Source organism: Nerophis lumbriciformis, linkage group LG13, assembly GCF_033978685.3.
Source record: "Nerophis lumbriciformis linkage group LG13, RoL_Nlum_v2.1, whole genome shotgun sequence".
Classification (NCBI taxonomy): Eukaryota; Metazoa; Chordata; class Actinopteri; order Syngnathiformes; family Syngnathidae; genus Nerophis; species Nerophis lumbriciformis.
The window spans coordinates 12,780,421-12,794,538 of NC_084560.2; the positions used below are offsets into that span (position 1 = coordinate 12,780,421).

Consider the following 14,118-nt stretch of genomic DNA (forward strand, 5'->3'; position numbering starts at 1 on the left):
ATTTCAGCAAGACAATGCCAAGCCACGTGTTACATCAACGTGGCTTCATAGTAAAAGAGTGCGGGTACTAGACTGGCCTGCCTGTAGTCCAGACCTGTCTCCCATTGAAAATGTGTGGCGCATTATGAAGCCTAAAATACCACAACGGAGACCCCCGGACTGTTGAACAACTTAAGCTGTACATCAAGTAAGAATGGCAAATAATTCCACCTGAGAAGCTTAAAAATGTGTCTCCTCAGTTGCCAAACGTTTACTGAGTGTTGTTAAAAGGAAAGGCCATGTAACACAGTGGTGAACATGCCCTTTCCCAACTACTTTGGCACATGTTGCAGCCATGAAATTCTAAGTTAATTATTATTTGCAAAAAAATAATAAAGTTTGAGTTTGAACATCAAATATGTTGTCTTTGTAGTGCATTCAATTGAATATGGGTTGAAAAGGATTTGCAAATCATTGTATTCCGTTTATATTTACATCTAACACAATTTCCCAACTCATATGGAAACGGGGTTTGTACAAAAAAAGGGACTTATTGGACAATTGTTTTTTTCCTATTAATGCACACATTTTAAGAAGGCAATTTCTAAGTTAGTGATGTGCATTTATCAGGAAAAAAAGAATTAAGGTTACGGCAAGCAGAAAAATTGTTGTTTATTTAAACTTTTTTCCCCTCTACTACACATTGAGGCTATAAAGCACACTTTTTCTGCAGGCCAGCTATTTTTCAATGGACCAAGGAGGGTATCATTCATATATAATTTATATTTATGAAAGCGAGGTTAACAAGTTAAAGGTGTTTAATGATAATACAAGCATGTCTTTCTTGAAGACAAGAATATAAGTTGGTATGATTGTGATGACTTGCATTGATTGGAATCAGACAGTCGCGATGATAACCTCCACATTTTCAAATGGAGGAGAAAAAAAGTACTCCTTTCTGTCCAATACCATATGAAAGTTTGTCCAGCTCCCATACTCCTTTTTATACACTTTACAAGAAATACATTGGCAGTTTTATAATGAATGATTCCTACTTCACGGAAATTAAGAAGTACCGTATTTTTCGGAGTATAAGTCGCTCCGGAGTACAAGTCGCACCTGCCGAAAATGTATAATAAAGAAGGAAAAAAACATATATAAGTCGCATTTTTGGGGGAAATTTATTTGATAAAACCCAACACCAAGAATAGACATTTGAAAGGCAATTTAAGATAAATAAAGAATAGTGAACAACAGGCTGAATAAGTGTACGTTATACAGTATGAGGCATAAATAACCAACTGAGAACGTGCCTGGTATGTTAATACTATGGTAAGAGTCATTCAAATAACTATAACTAATAGAGCATGCTATACGTTTACCAAACAATCTGTCACTCCTAATCGCTAAATCCCATGAAATCTTATACGTCTAGTCTTTTACGTGAATGAGCTAGATAATATTATTTGATATTTTACGGTAATGTGTTAATAATTTCACACATAAGTCGCTCCTGAGTATTAGTCGCACCCCCGGCCAATCTATGAAAAAAACTGCGACTTATAGTCCGAAAAATACGGTAACAGCAATAAACGAGGGATTACTGTAATATTATATTAGTTATGTTTTATTTCATACTATGACAAATATTTTCTATGAATTGTAGTATTATTAAATATTAACTGTATTTTCAAATTGGATGGAGTTTTTGTATTTACTCTGAAATAAATGTTCCCATAAATACAGTACACAGTATATTATAAATGATTTAAGTAAAAAGTAGTGAAGTGGGCGGGTGCAGTTGGAACTTTATTTTGATTTAGAATTTTGTCGTGTACACAGACATGTTTGATTTTCTGTTATATTTGATCTGGGATAGGCTCCAGCACCGCCGCCACCCCGAGAGGGGACAAGCGGTAGACAATGGATGGATGGATGTTGTTAGACGTGGTTTGTTTCATCAAAGTCATTGTGTTTTTTTCACAGGCAGCCAAGATGGCCAACTATGCCAAATGTCAGATATTGTGCAACCTCCTCTTTGCCATGTTTGCAATTCTCTTCATCAGTTCCAGGCTGGCAGTTTACCCAGTGTGGTGAGTACACCCCCTCCTCTTCACATTTACCCTGTGTGGTGAGTACACCCCCTCCTCTTCACATTTACCCAGTGTGGTGAGTGTACCCCCTCCTCTTCACATTTACCCAGTGTGGTGAGTGTCCCCCCTCCTCTTCACATTTACCCAGTGTGGTGAGTGTGCCCCTCCTCTTCACATATACCCAGTGTGGTGAGTGTCCCCCCTCCTCTTTACATTTACCCAGTGTGGTGAGTGTCACCCTCCTCTTCACATTTACCCAGTGTGGTGAGTGTCCCCCCTCCTCTTCACATTTACCCAGTGTGGTGAGTGTCCCCCTCCTCTTCACATTTAAAAGTGGCCTCAGTATTTGTATTTACACTGAAACATGTGCGCATGTATTTGACAACCCTGAAAATGTTACTTCTTCTCAACACCTCTCTGTGAATGTTGTTGCTAAGCAGTAGTTACCATGGATACGGCAGTTTTAGCTTCTTAGAAAGGAACTCCATAAATGAAAAGACAATTATTATGGTTTCTCGCTTTAAGAAAAGACAAGCAGTGTTCACTGAAAACACCAAAAGGATTCTTCTACTCAAATGTGTTGTCTGACATGACTTGTGAGCTAGTTTGAGTCTGACATTTACATCCAATTTACTTGTGGCATGTCAGTCAGTCGCAGGTAGGATTTAGGAGATGTTCACAGGGTGTGTGTGTGTGTGTGTGTGTGTGTGTGTGTGTGTGTGTGTGTGTGTGTGTGTGTGTGTGTGTGTGTGTGTGTGTGTGTGCGTGTGCGTGTGCACCATCATCACAAGCAAACATTTCTATTGCATTTCCCAAGGGACTAAGTTTGATTTGGTGTCGGACACAAAGTGCTGCAGTAGCCGCAAATTCCGGCGATTTAGGCCGCACCAATCACAAATTGATTAATTATTAATTTTCGGGGCTTACTGCGTGGGTTCTCTTCAGGCACTCCGGCGTCCTCCCACCTCCAAAGACATGCACTTGGTAATAGGCTGTTGGGATTAAATTGGCCCGAGCATGAATAGTGGTTTGTCTATCTACAAAACCCAAAAGCAGTGAAGTTGGCACATTGTGTAAATCATAAATAAAAACAGAATACAGTTGTGGAGAGGGGCGTGGTTCACGCGTTCCCTGCGGGCTGGGTGTGTGCAGGGGCCGGCCATGAAGCGGCAGACAGGTGAGTGGATATCTCAGCTGGAACGAGTTATCTAATCACCTGTTCCTTTTATTAGCAGCGTCGGAGACCATGAGGGGGTGGTGTGGGCTGGAGACGACGAGAGCGACACCACGAGAGAGACACTGAAAAGCGGAAAGAGACTTTGGGAGAAATAAAATAAAATAATTGTAAACGCTGCATCGGATAGTTGTGCCAGTTCCTGTGGTCCCAGACGAACCCGAACCTAAGCCTTGCTACAGTGGCGCCCAACAGGAAAGCGGACCAGGAAGAGGATGTCGGCACCAACCCCTTTGGAGGCGCTGGGCCAAGTTCTGGCCGAGGTGTCAGCGGCGAGCAGACAGCAGACCCAAGTGCTGCGAGTGCTGATGAACAGAGCAGAGGCAGCGGGAGGGATGTCCTCCATGAAGCGCATGGTGGAGGGGGAGGACCCCCAGGCATTCCTGGACGTCTTCGAGGCCACGGCGACGTCGTGCAAGTGGCCGGAGGAGGAATGGGGCGCGAAGCTGCTGCCGCTCCTGGTGGGGGAGGCGCAGCGGGCGGCGCTGAGTCTCCCGGCGACCGCCCGCATGCAGTACGCCGATCTACGCCACGCCATCCTGGACCGGGTCGGCAGCAGCCCCGAAGACCACCGCCGAAAGTTCCGGGCCATGAAGTTGGGGTCAGAGGACCGGCCCTTCGTGTTGGCATACCGGATGAGGGACGCGGCAACCCGGTGGCTCCAGCCCAATGGGCTGGACCCAAAGATGTTGGAGTCCATCATCCTAGAACAATTTATTGATGCCCTCCCGGCCAGGACCTCAGCATGGGTGCGGTACCACAGCTCCCCAGATGTAAAAACAGCGGTGAAACTGGCGGAGGAGCACCTGGCGGTCCAGCGGGAGGCGACCCCAAAGACAGCCGAAAGGCCCACCCCAGCACCCCGCCGACGACTCGCCCCGCTATGGGGGGGGATGGAGGAGACGTCCCGGGAGCAGCGACCACGCACGGCCGAGCCACCCGGAGCCAACGAGCAGGTCCCCCACGCGGGCAGCCAACAAAAAATCGCACCCACACGCACCCACATATACACAGCAAGGGGGGGGACACGGGGCTATAATATCTCCTCTGTTGGTGCATTTCAGGGTACCGGCGCTGCGGAGAGGGGGCTTCCCTCGCAGATGGCGCCTCAAACACCAGGGCCGGTGTGCTGGAGGTGCGGACGGCCCGGTCACGTGCGACGGGAGTGCTCCATGATGGAGGTGGGGCAGGTGATGCGGGTTGTCGGGCCTCCAGCACCCGCCCCCGATCTGGGGGAGAGGTACTGCGTCCCGATAAGGGTACAAGGGAGTACATACCGGGCGATGGTGGATTCGGGCTGTAAACAGTCCATGATCCACCAAAATCTGGTTCGACCCGGGGTATTGAGGCATGCAACACGGGTGAAAATTAGGTGTATTCATGGGGATGTGCACGAGTACCCTATTGTGCCAGTGGAAATTTTACATAAAGATCAAAAGCATAAAGTCAAGGTTGCCGTAAGCGCGCAATTTACGCACCCCGTAATTCTAGGGACGGATTGGCCGGGATTTAACCAGTTGGTGACGCAATGTGTGGGGGTGCGTTCACGGACAGTAGGCGAGGGGAGTATCCGCGCAGTTCTCAGCGGCGACGCGGCTTCATCCGGTACTGCCGAGCGGGAACCGGGGTGGGCTTCGCGGGAGGCCCCCCCGGCCCCCCGGTGGCATCCTACTGAGGATTTTCCCCTCGAGCAGTCCCGTGATGAAACCTTGCGCGAGGCCTGGGACCAGGTGGATTATATTGACGGTCAGCTGGTGCGCCCGGGGAAAGCGCGGGTATTCCCCCATTTTTCAATTATTCGGGATAGATTGTACCGAGTGGGCCGTGACACTCAAACCGGGGAGGAACACACCCAGTTGTTGGTGCCAAAACGCCACCGGGAAATGGTTTTCCAGGCGGCGCATTTTAATCCCATGTCTGGCCATTTAGGGTATGATAAAACACTTAATCGGGTCATGGTCCGATTCTATTGGCCAGGCCTCCGGGCAGACGTGCGCCGTTGGTGCGCTGCCTGCCCAGACTGCCAGCTGGTGAACCCAGCGGCCACCCCAAAGGCGCCCTTGCGCCCATTACCGCTCATGGAGGTCCCGTTCGAGAGAATTGGGATGGACCTCATCGGACCATTTCACCCGAGCACACGGGGATACCGCTTTGTGTTAGTCCTGGTGGATTACGCAACGCGCTATCCCGAAGCAGTGCCCTTGCGCTCTATCTCTGCCAAGAGTGTTGCGCAAGCTCCCGAGTTGGAATCCCGAAAGAGATTCTGACTGACCAAGGCACGTCCTTTATGTCGCGCACGATAAAGGAACTTTACGGGTTATTGGGAATTAAAGCGATCCGCACCAGCATATATCATCCGCAAACAGATGGGCTGGTGGAGAGATTAAATAAAACGCTGAAAACCATGATCCGTAAATTTATGCACGAGGACAAACAGAATTGGGATAAATGGTTGGACCCCCTAATGTTTGCGATGCGCGAGGTACCCCAGGCCTCAATACGAAGGCCCTGAGTAGTCTTGGGTTCAATCCCGGGCTCGGGATCTTTCTGTGTGGAGTTTGCATGTTCTCCCCGTGAATGCGTGGGTTCTCTCCGGGTACTCCGGCTTCCTCCCACTTCCAAAAACATGCACCTGGGGATAGGTTGATTGGCAATACTAAATTGGCCCTAGTGTGTGGATGTGAGTGTGAATGTTGTCTGTCTATCTGTGTTGGCCCTGCGATGAGGTGGCGACTTGTCCAGGGTGTACCCCGCCTTTCGCCCGGTTGTAGCTGAGATAGGCTCCAGCGCCCCCCGCGACCCCAAAAGGGAATAAGCGGTAGAAAATGGATGGATGGATGGAGTTATTGTACGGCCGAAGGCCTCGCGGAGTGCTGGACGTTATTAAGGAAAGCTGGGAGGAGGGTCCGAGCTCCAGCAAAAATTAAATTCAGTACGTCATGGACATGCGAGAAAAACTCCACAAGGTGGGGCACTTGTCACGTGAGAATTTGCTCCGTGCCCAAGAGCGTCAGCGGCGCACGTATAACAGGGGGACCCAACTACGCAAATTCGCACCGGGAGAAAAAGTACTTGTATTGCTTCCAACCTCAAACTCCAAATTACTTGCAAAGTGGCAGGGACCCTTTGAGGTCGCACGGCAAGTGGGTGATGTCGATTATGAGGTTCGGCGCTCGGACCGACGCGGAGACACTCAGATTTACCATCTGAACCTGCTGAAGGCGTGGAAGGAGGCGGAGCCTGTTTCCATGGTGACAGTAGTGAGGGAGGAGGAGGAGTTGGGGCCGGAGATCCCGCGCTCTGGCCCGGCCCCTCGGCTAACCTGTGATGACCAGCTCACATTGGCGCAGAGAGCGGAGGTTGCTGAGTTACAGCAGCGCTACTCTGATGTGATCTCCTCGCGGCCCGGTCGTACGAATCTCATCCGACATCATATTGAGACCAGCCCGGAGGTTACGGTGCGGTCTCGGCCATATCGGCTTCCCGAACACAAGCGCAAAGTGGTTCGGGAGGAATTAAAAACCATGTTTGAGTTGGGTGTAATAGAAGAATCCCACAGCGCGTGGTGCAGTCCCGTAGTTCTGGTTGGGAAGAGGGACGGGACTGTGCGGTTCTGTGTGGATTACCGCAGGGTGAATGAAATATCACGTTTTGACGCGTACCCAATGCCTCGGGTCGACGAGCTCCTAGATCGGCTGGGCACTGCTCGTTTTTTCACGACGCTGGATTTGACCAAGGGCTACTGGCAGATTCTCTTGTCACCAGAGTCCCGAGAAAAAACGGCTTTCTCCACTCCGGAAGGTTTGTACCAATTTGTAACACTTCCGTTTGGCTTGTTCGGTGCGCCCGCCACGTTCCAGCGTCTCATGGACCGCGTGCTGCGCCCCCACGCTGCATACGCGGCTGCCTACCTGGATGATGTCATCATCCAGAGTGGCAGCTGGGAAGAACACATGCGGCGGGTGGGGGCGGTGCTTGAGTCCCTGAGGCGGGCGGGGCTCACCGCCAACCCGGCGAAGTGCGCAGTTGGCCGGAGGGAGGTACAGTATCTGGGGTACCACTTGGGAGGGGGACAGGTGCGGCCCCAGGTAGACAAAACAGCGGCAATCGCGGCCTGTCCACCCCCCAAGACAAAAAAAGAGGTGAGGCAGTTTTTGGGACTGGCGGGCTATTACCGGCGGTTCATTCCCCGGTTCGCGGACTTAACCGGCCCACTGACTGACCTCACCCGAAAGGGTGCTCCAGAACTGGTCCAGTGGACGGAGCAGTGCCAGCGGGGGTTTGAGAAGGTAAAAACAGCACTCTGCGAGGAGCCGGTGCTGCACATGCCTAACTTTGACATCCCTTTCTGTCTGCAGGCGGACGCGTCGGGCCGGGGACTGGGGGCGGTGCTGTCCCAGTGGGTGGGGGACGTCGACCGCCCCGTGCTGTACATCAGCCGTAAACTCTCGGACCGGGAGGCAAGGTACAGCACGGTGGAGAGGGAGTGCCTTGCCATCCGGTGGGCGGTCGGGGCCCTCCGCTACTACCTGTTGGGGCGTGCCTTCAGTCTCTGCTCGGACCACAAACCGCTCCAGTGGCTCCACCGCATGAAGCCAACGCGCGGATCACCCGGTGGTATCTGGCATTACAGCCCTACAACTTCCGGGTGGTCCACAGGCCTGGTGCGCAGATGGCCGTGGCCGACTTCCTCTCTCGCCCCGCTATGGGGGGGGGGGGGTGTGGGGGGAGTGGGCGCGGCCGGACGGCTGCCCGGCCTGAGTCTAGCGGTGGAGGCATGTGGAGAGGGGCGTGGTTCACGCGTTCCCTGCGGGCGGGGTGTGTGCAGGGGCCGGCCATGAAGCGGCAGACAGGTGAGTGGATATCTCAGCTGGAACGAGTTATCTAATCAGCTGTTCCTTTTATTAGCAGCGTCGGAGACCATGAGGGGGTGGTGTGGGCTGGAGACGACGAGAGCGACACCACGAGAGAGACGCTGAAAAGCGGAAAGAGACTTTGGGAGAAAGAAAATAAAATAATTGTAAACGCTGCATCGGATAGTTGTGCCAGTTCCTGTGGTCCCAGACGAACCCGAACCTAAGCCTTGCTACAACAGTGATTTGCAAATCATCTCTGCATCAGTCCATCTTAGATGAGCTCGGGCACAGCGAAGCCGGCGGCGTTTCTGGGTGTTGTTGATAAATGGCTGTGGCTTTGCATAGTAGAGTTTTAACTTGCACTTACAGATGTAGCGACCAACTGTAGTTACTGACAGTGGTTTTCTGAAGTGTTCCTGAGTCCATGTGGTGATATCTTTTACACATTGATGTCGATTTTTGATGCAGTACCGCCTGAGGCAGTGGTAGGGAACCTATGGCTCTAGAGCCAGATGTGGCTCTTTTGATGACTGCATCTGGCTCTCAGATGAATCTTAGCTGACATTGCTTAACACGATCAGTAATGAATAATTCCGATGGTAATCACAGTGTTAAAAATAACGTTCAAAATATAAAACATTCTCATGCATTTTAATCCATCCATCCGTTTGCTACCGCACCTGTTCAAGAAGTCGCATTAATGGTAAGAAGTATTTTATTTATTATTGGTTAGTTTCAGAATAACAATGTTATTAAAAAGAATAAGAGACTTATTATACTCTAAAATGTTGGTCTTATTTAAAAATGCACACATCTAGTTGTATTCAGTGTTAAAAAATATTATATGGCTCTCACGGAAATACATTTTAAAATATTTGGCTTTCATGGCTCTCTCAGCCAAAAAGGTTCCCGACCCCTGGCCTGAGGGATCCAAGGTCATGGGCACTCAATGTTACGTGCAGTGATTTCTCCAGATTCTCTGAACCTTTTGATGATATTACGGAGCGTAGATGGTGAAATCCCTCAATAGCTGGTTGGGAAATGTTGTGTTGACAAAGTGGTGACCCTCGCTCCGTCCTTGTTTGTGAATGACTGAGCATTTCATGGAATCTACTTTTATACCCAATCATGGCACCCACCTGTTCCCAATTACCCTGTTCACCCGTGGGATGTTCCAAATAAGTGTTTGATGAGCATTCCTCAACTTTCTCACTCTTTTTTGCCACTTGTGCCAGCTTTTCTGAAACATGATGCAGGCATCAAATTGCAAATGAGCTAATATTTGCAAAAAAATAACAAAAGTTTTCCAGTTCAAACGTTAATTAACTTGTCTTTGCAGTCTATTCAATTGAATATAAGTTGAAAAGGATTTGCAAATCATTGTATTCTCTTTTTATTTACCATTTACACAACGTGACAACTTCACTAGTTGCGGGTTGTGTATGTTGGCCCTGCAGTGAGTTGGTGACTTGTGCAGGGTGTACACTGCCTTCAGCCTGAGTGCACCTGGGATAAGTTCGAGACCCCCACAAGGTAAAAAATGGAAAGATGTTTCTTCTAATTCTTCTTCCTCCCTATGTTAGGATTTTAAATACCACCCTGTTCGAGAGTTGGGAAATAGTTGGACCTTATCCATCCTGGTGGGTCTTCAACCTGCTTCTAATCTTACTGCAGCTTCTTCACTCGTACTGGTCGTACCTCATAGTGAAGACCGCATACCACGCCATCTCCAAAGGAAAGGTAAAACCACATTCTACATACAGTCCTGGATGTATTATTTCACAGTATGGTCCATAAATACTTAATAGCCATTTCTGACTTTTCCTTTTCTACTAACCTGCCACTTGCAAGGTGGGGAAATGGAGTCCTTTACATGTAAGTATACATCTTCATGATTGTGGTATTACATGTAAGTATACATGTAATATATACTTGAGTTTGACACATGTGCCCTAGGGGAAACTGGGTATAATATGTCACACTGACAAAGCTTAACCTATTTTTACTATAACAATATACAAAGTTAATACAGTTCGCTTCTCTTTCTTCCCCTCCCCCCAGGCTTTATTTTGTATTTCAAGTTATCATTACATATATGTATTTTTGTATTTGAAACAATTGTATTGTTGATAATAGAAGTCATTAATGTTATTATTTATTATCAATAGTGATATTTCTATTGGTATTTATATTGATCCATTTGTAGTGTAATGTGTCATTTCTGTGTTAATATTTTCTTCACTAATTGCTTCTTTGCTATCACTTTTATTATCATATTTGTACATATCCTATTTGTTGATGTTGTTCTGTTGTTATTGTTGTTGTTGTTGTCTCTCTGTCTTATCCCACTCTTGTCCCCACAATTTCCCCCTCTGTGATCCTTTTTTTCTCTTTCTATCCCCTCCTGCTGGGCCAAACATTAAAATAAATGCATGTAATAAAGTCAAATACAAATAAGGCAACAAGAGAAGTATCCCACACTTCTCTTGTGTGAAGTAAATGTGTACAGCAGATATAGATCATCTACATCATGGTTGTCAAGCTCTGGCCCGCGGGCCAAATTTGGCCTGCCGTGTAATTTCACTTGGCCCTTGAGGCGATATCAAAGTAACACTAAAGCTGGCCCGCCGATTATATATTGCGGCGGTGCCGCGGTAACACCGCATTCACCGCTAATGCTAATACTTGCCAACCCTCCCGAGAGTCTTCCAAACTTCAGCGCCCCTCCCGATAATCGTCAGGTCTGCTTTTCAGCCAGTCCAACGAGTGCTGACCCAGTCAGATAACATGTGCGGCTTCTACACGCACACACAATTGAATGCAACGCATACTTCATCAACAGCAATACAGGTTACACTGAGGTTAGCCGAATAAAAAAACTTTAACACTGTTAGAAATATACGCCACACTGTGAATCCACACCAAACAAGAATGACAAACACATTTCGGGAGAACATCCGCACCGTAACACAACATAGTGGTAGCGGGGTTGTATTTTGTAGCGTCCCGGAAGAGTTAGTGCTGCAAAGGATTCTGGGTATTAGTTATGTTGTGTTTATGTTATGTTACGGTGCGGATGTTCTCCCGAAATGTGTTTGTCATTCTTGTTTGGTGTGGGTTCACAGTGTGGCGTACATTTCTAACAGTGTTAAAGTTTTTTATACTGGCACCCTCAGTGTAACTTGTATCACTGTTGATGAAGTATGCATTGCATTCACTTGTGTGTGCGTACCGAAGCCGCACATATCTTGTGACTGGGCCTGATTGATGTTAGAATGGATGAAAAGCGGACGTGACGATAGCTCGTAGATTACGTTAAAGGCAGTGCATTTAAGGCACGCCCCCAAAGACTGTGGTCCGGGTGTACGAGATATAATGACTGTTGAACACCTTCGTTGGATAATGAAGGTTGCCTCAGCTCAAAGCCTGAGCCCCGACATTAATGAACTAGCATCCAAGAAAAGATGCCAGGTATCTGGCTTGGGCACATCAGATTAGATCAGTGTGTTGCAAAGTGAGCAGTTTAAAGTCCTGAATGGTTGTTTTATTCATTGTTATTTTATTTTCAAATTTATTAGCCTGTGGAAAAAGTTAATGTTGATATTTAGCTCAGAAGGCTGCAAATAGAAAAGAGGCATTCAATTTTTATTTACCGTAAATTGTATTTGATATGCCATTGATATTTTTTAATTATTATTATTATTATTTGAAACTCGATTTTGCATGTCACTATAAAGTTATATAAGCCTTGCTTGTTCAATATTCAATGCAAAACTTGTTTGGGTCCCTATTAAAAGGTTAATTTGTTCAACCTTGGCCCGCGGCTTTGTTCAGTTTTAAATTTTGGCCCACTCTGTATTTGAGTTTGACACCCCTGATCTACATCAACTATATGATTTGTCTGAGTAGCTGGACAGGACAAAACATAAATAAAATATACCTGACTCAAGATGGGCCAAGGTGGCTTAAAGAGGGGAAGTGTTAAGTTTCTAATTAAGGACAGACTTAAACATGTTATTTATTTTTCTTTGCAGGTGTCTAAAGATGACCGCAGTGACATCGAGTCCAGCTCGGACGAGGATGAAAGCCCTCCATCCAAACAGAAACTCCACAGCAGCGCCACTAACGGGACCAACAAAGCTCACGGGACCAATGGCTACCTAACAGCAGCTTTTTACCCTGATGAACACTGACTGTACTGGCACAGCCATGTGGGGACAACATTAACACCACTTATTTTATCCTCAACTTCTTTATGGCTTCAGTTTTCAGTTTGACTCGTTTCCATCAGACATTTAATCCTCTCGTCTGCATAATTTCATCAGCTATCCAGCAAACTTTTTTTTGTCAGAGAGTGAAAATGTATTCTTCTTTACGGCTTTAAGCAAACTACAGTTTGGACACACCTTCTCCTCATTCAATGTGTTTTCTTTATTTTCATGACTATTTACATTGTAGATTGTCACATCAAAACTATGAATGAACACATGTGGAGTTATGTACTGAACAAAAAAAGGTGAAATAACTGAAAACATGTTGGGTCTCTTCCTTAGAGGTAGGGTGAGAAGCTCTGTCATGCAGGAGGAGCTCAAAGTAAAGCCGCTGCTCCTCCACACTGAGAGGAGCCAGATGAGGTGGTTCAGGCATCTGGTCAGGATGCCACCCGAACACCTCGCTAGGGAGGTTTTTAGGGCACATCCGACCGGTAGGAGAAGACCCAGGACACGTTGGGAAGACTATGACTCCCGGCTGGCTTGGGAACGCCTCGGGATCCCCCAGGAGGAGCTTGACCAAGTGGCTGGGAAGAGGGAAGTCTGGGCTTCCCTGCTTAGGCTGCTGCCCCCGCAAACCCGACCTTGGATAAGTGGAAGAAGTTGGATGGATGGATGGATGTTTTATATTCTAGTTTGTTCAAACTAGCCACCCTTTGCTCTAATTACTCGTTTGCACACTCTTGGCATTCTCTCCATGAGCTTCAAGAGGTAGTCACCTAAAATGGTTTTCACTTCACAGGTGTGCTTGAAGCTCATGGAGAGATGTGAAAGAGTAATCAGAGCAAAGGGTGGCTATTTTGAAGAATCTAGAATATAAAACATGTTTTCTGTTATTTCACCATTTTTTGTTAAGTACATAACTCCACATGTGTTCATTCATACTTCTGATGTGACAATCTACAATGTAAATAGTCATGAAAATAAAGAAAGGAGAAGGTGTGTCCTAACTTTTAGCCTGTACTGTACATCGATACACAGTCGTCTGGCATTCTGGGGGGGTGTGCGTCTTATGTCGGTATCTTTTGTGTTATTTATTTATTTTCCTCACGATTACGTTTAGTGCTACACCCCCAAAGATTTGCCAGATTAATGAACGGTGAGTTCCAATTTGTGACATTGACTCGCCGTTTGAAAAAAAGACAAACATTGTCCACTTTGGCTGTATATGAGATGTCGACAACAGTATTATGTGTATGACTAGATACTGTATTCCCTATCAATGCATTTTGTTTAGTCGTGCGACACATTGCTGCCTGCGTCTCGTACAAGGCACTTATGAGTCCTTTGAATTATTCAATAAATGAACAAAAATCGTTATTGCAAATATGAGTGGGTTGCTTTTCGTCAGTGACAAAAACACAAATGAGCAGCATAGAAAAAGCTCCTTCATTGCTTTGATTCAATTACAGAATATTGTCTGTAATTATTTTCATAAAGGATCATCATCAAGAAATAATTCATTTCATTTGAAGAACGGCAACAAAGACATTTCTGGCAGACATAAAATTATAGGTATTTGTAAACTTAAACTGGTTTGCATTATTCCACACTGGTTTTAATGTCAACTGCAAATACTGAAGGTTAGAGCTAAACAAATGCAACTCCCCTATAAATACAAATTGATATTTGTGAAGGAATGGATGAGCACGTTAGATCCAACACTATTTTTTCAATTGTTTTTA

The 14,118-nt window shown here is 46.7% G+C and overlaps 1 protein-coding gene across 1 annotated transcript in view; it reads left to right on the forward strand.

Moving 5' to 3' along the window:
- The window catches only part of cers6 (ceramide synthase 6), a 45,184-nt gene extending 31,424 nt beyond the window's left edge, over window positions 1–13,760 (forward strand). Inside the window, exons 8-11 of the mRNA XM_061971692.1 lie at window positions 1,966–2,072; window positions 9,746–9,902; window positions 10,014–10,037; window positions 12,197–13,760. Of these exons, the coding sequence (XP_061827676.1) occupies window positions 1,966–2,072; window positions 9,746–9,902; window positions 10,014–10,037; window positions 12,197–12,355 (447 nt within the window). The 3' untranslated portion in view covers window positions 12,356–13,760. The remainder of the gene's footprint in view (window positions 1–1,965; window positions 2,073–9,745; window positions 9,903–10,013; window positions 10,038–12,196) is intronic.
- Window positions 13,761–14,118: the final 358 nt, after the last annotated feature.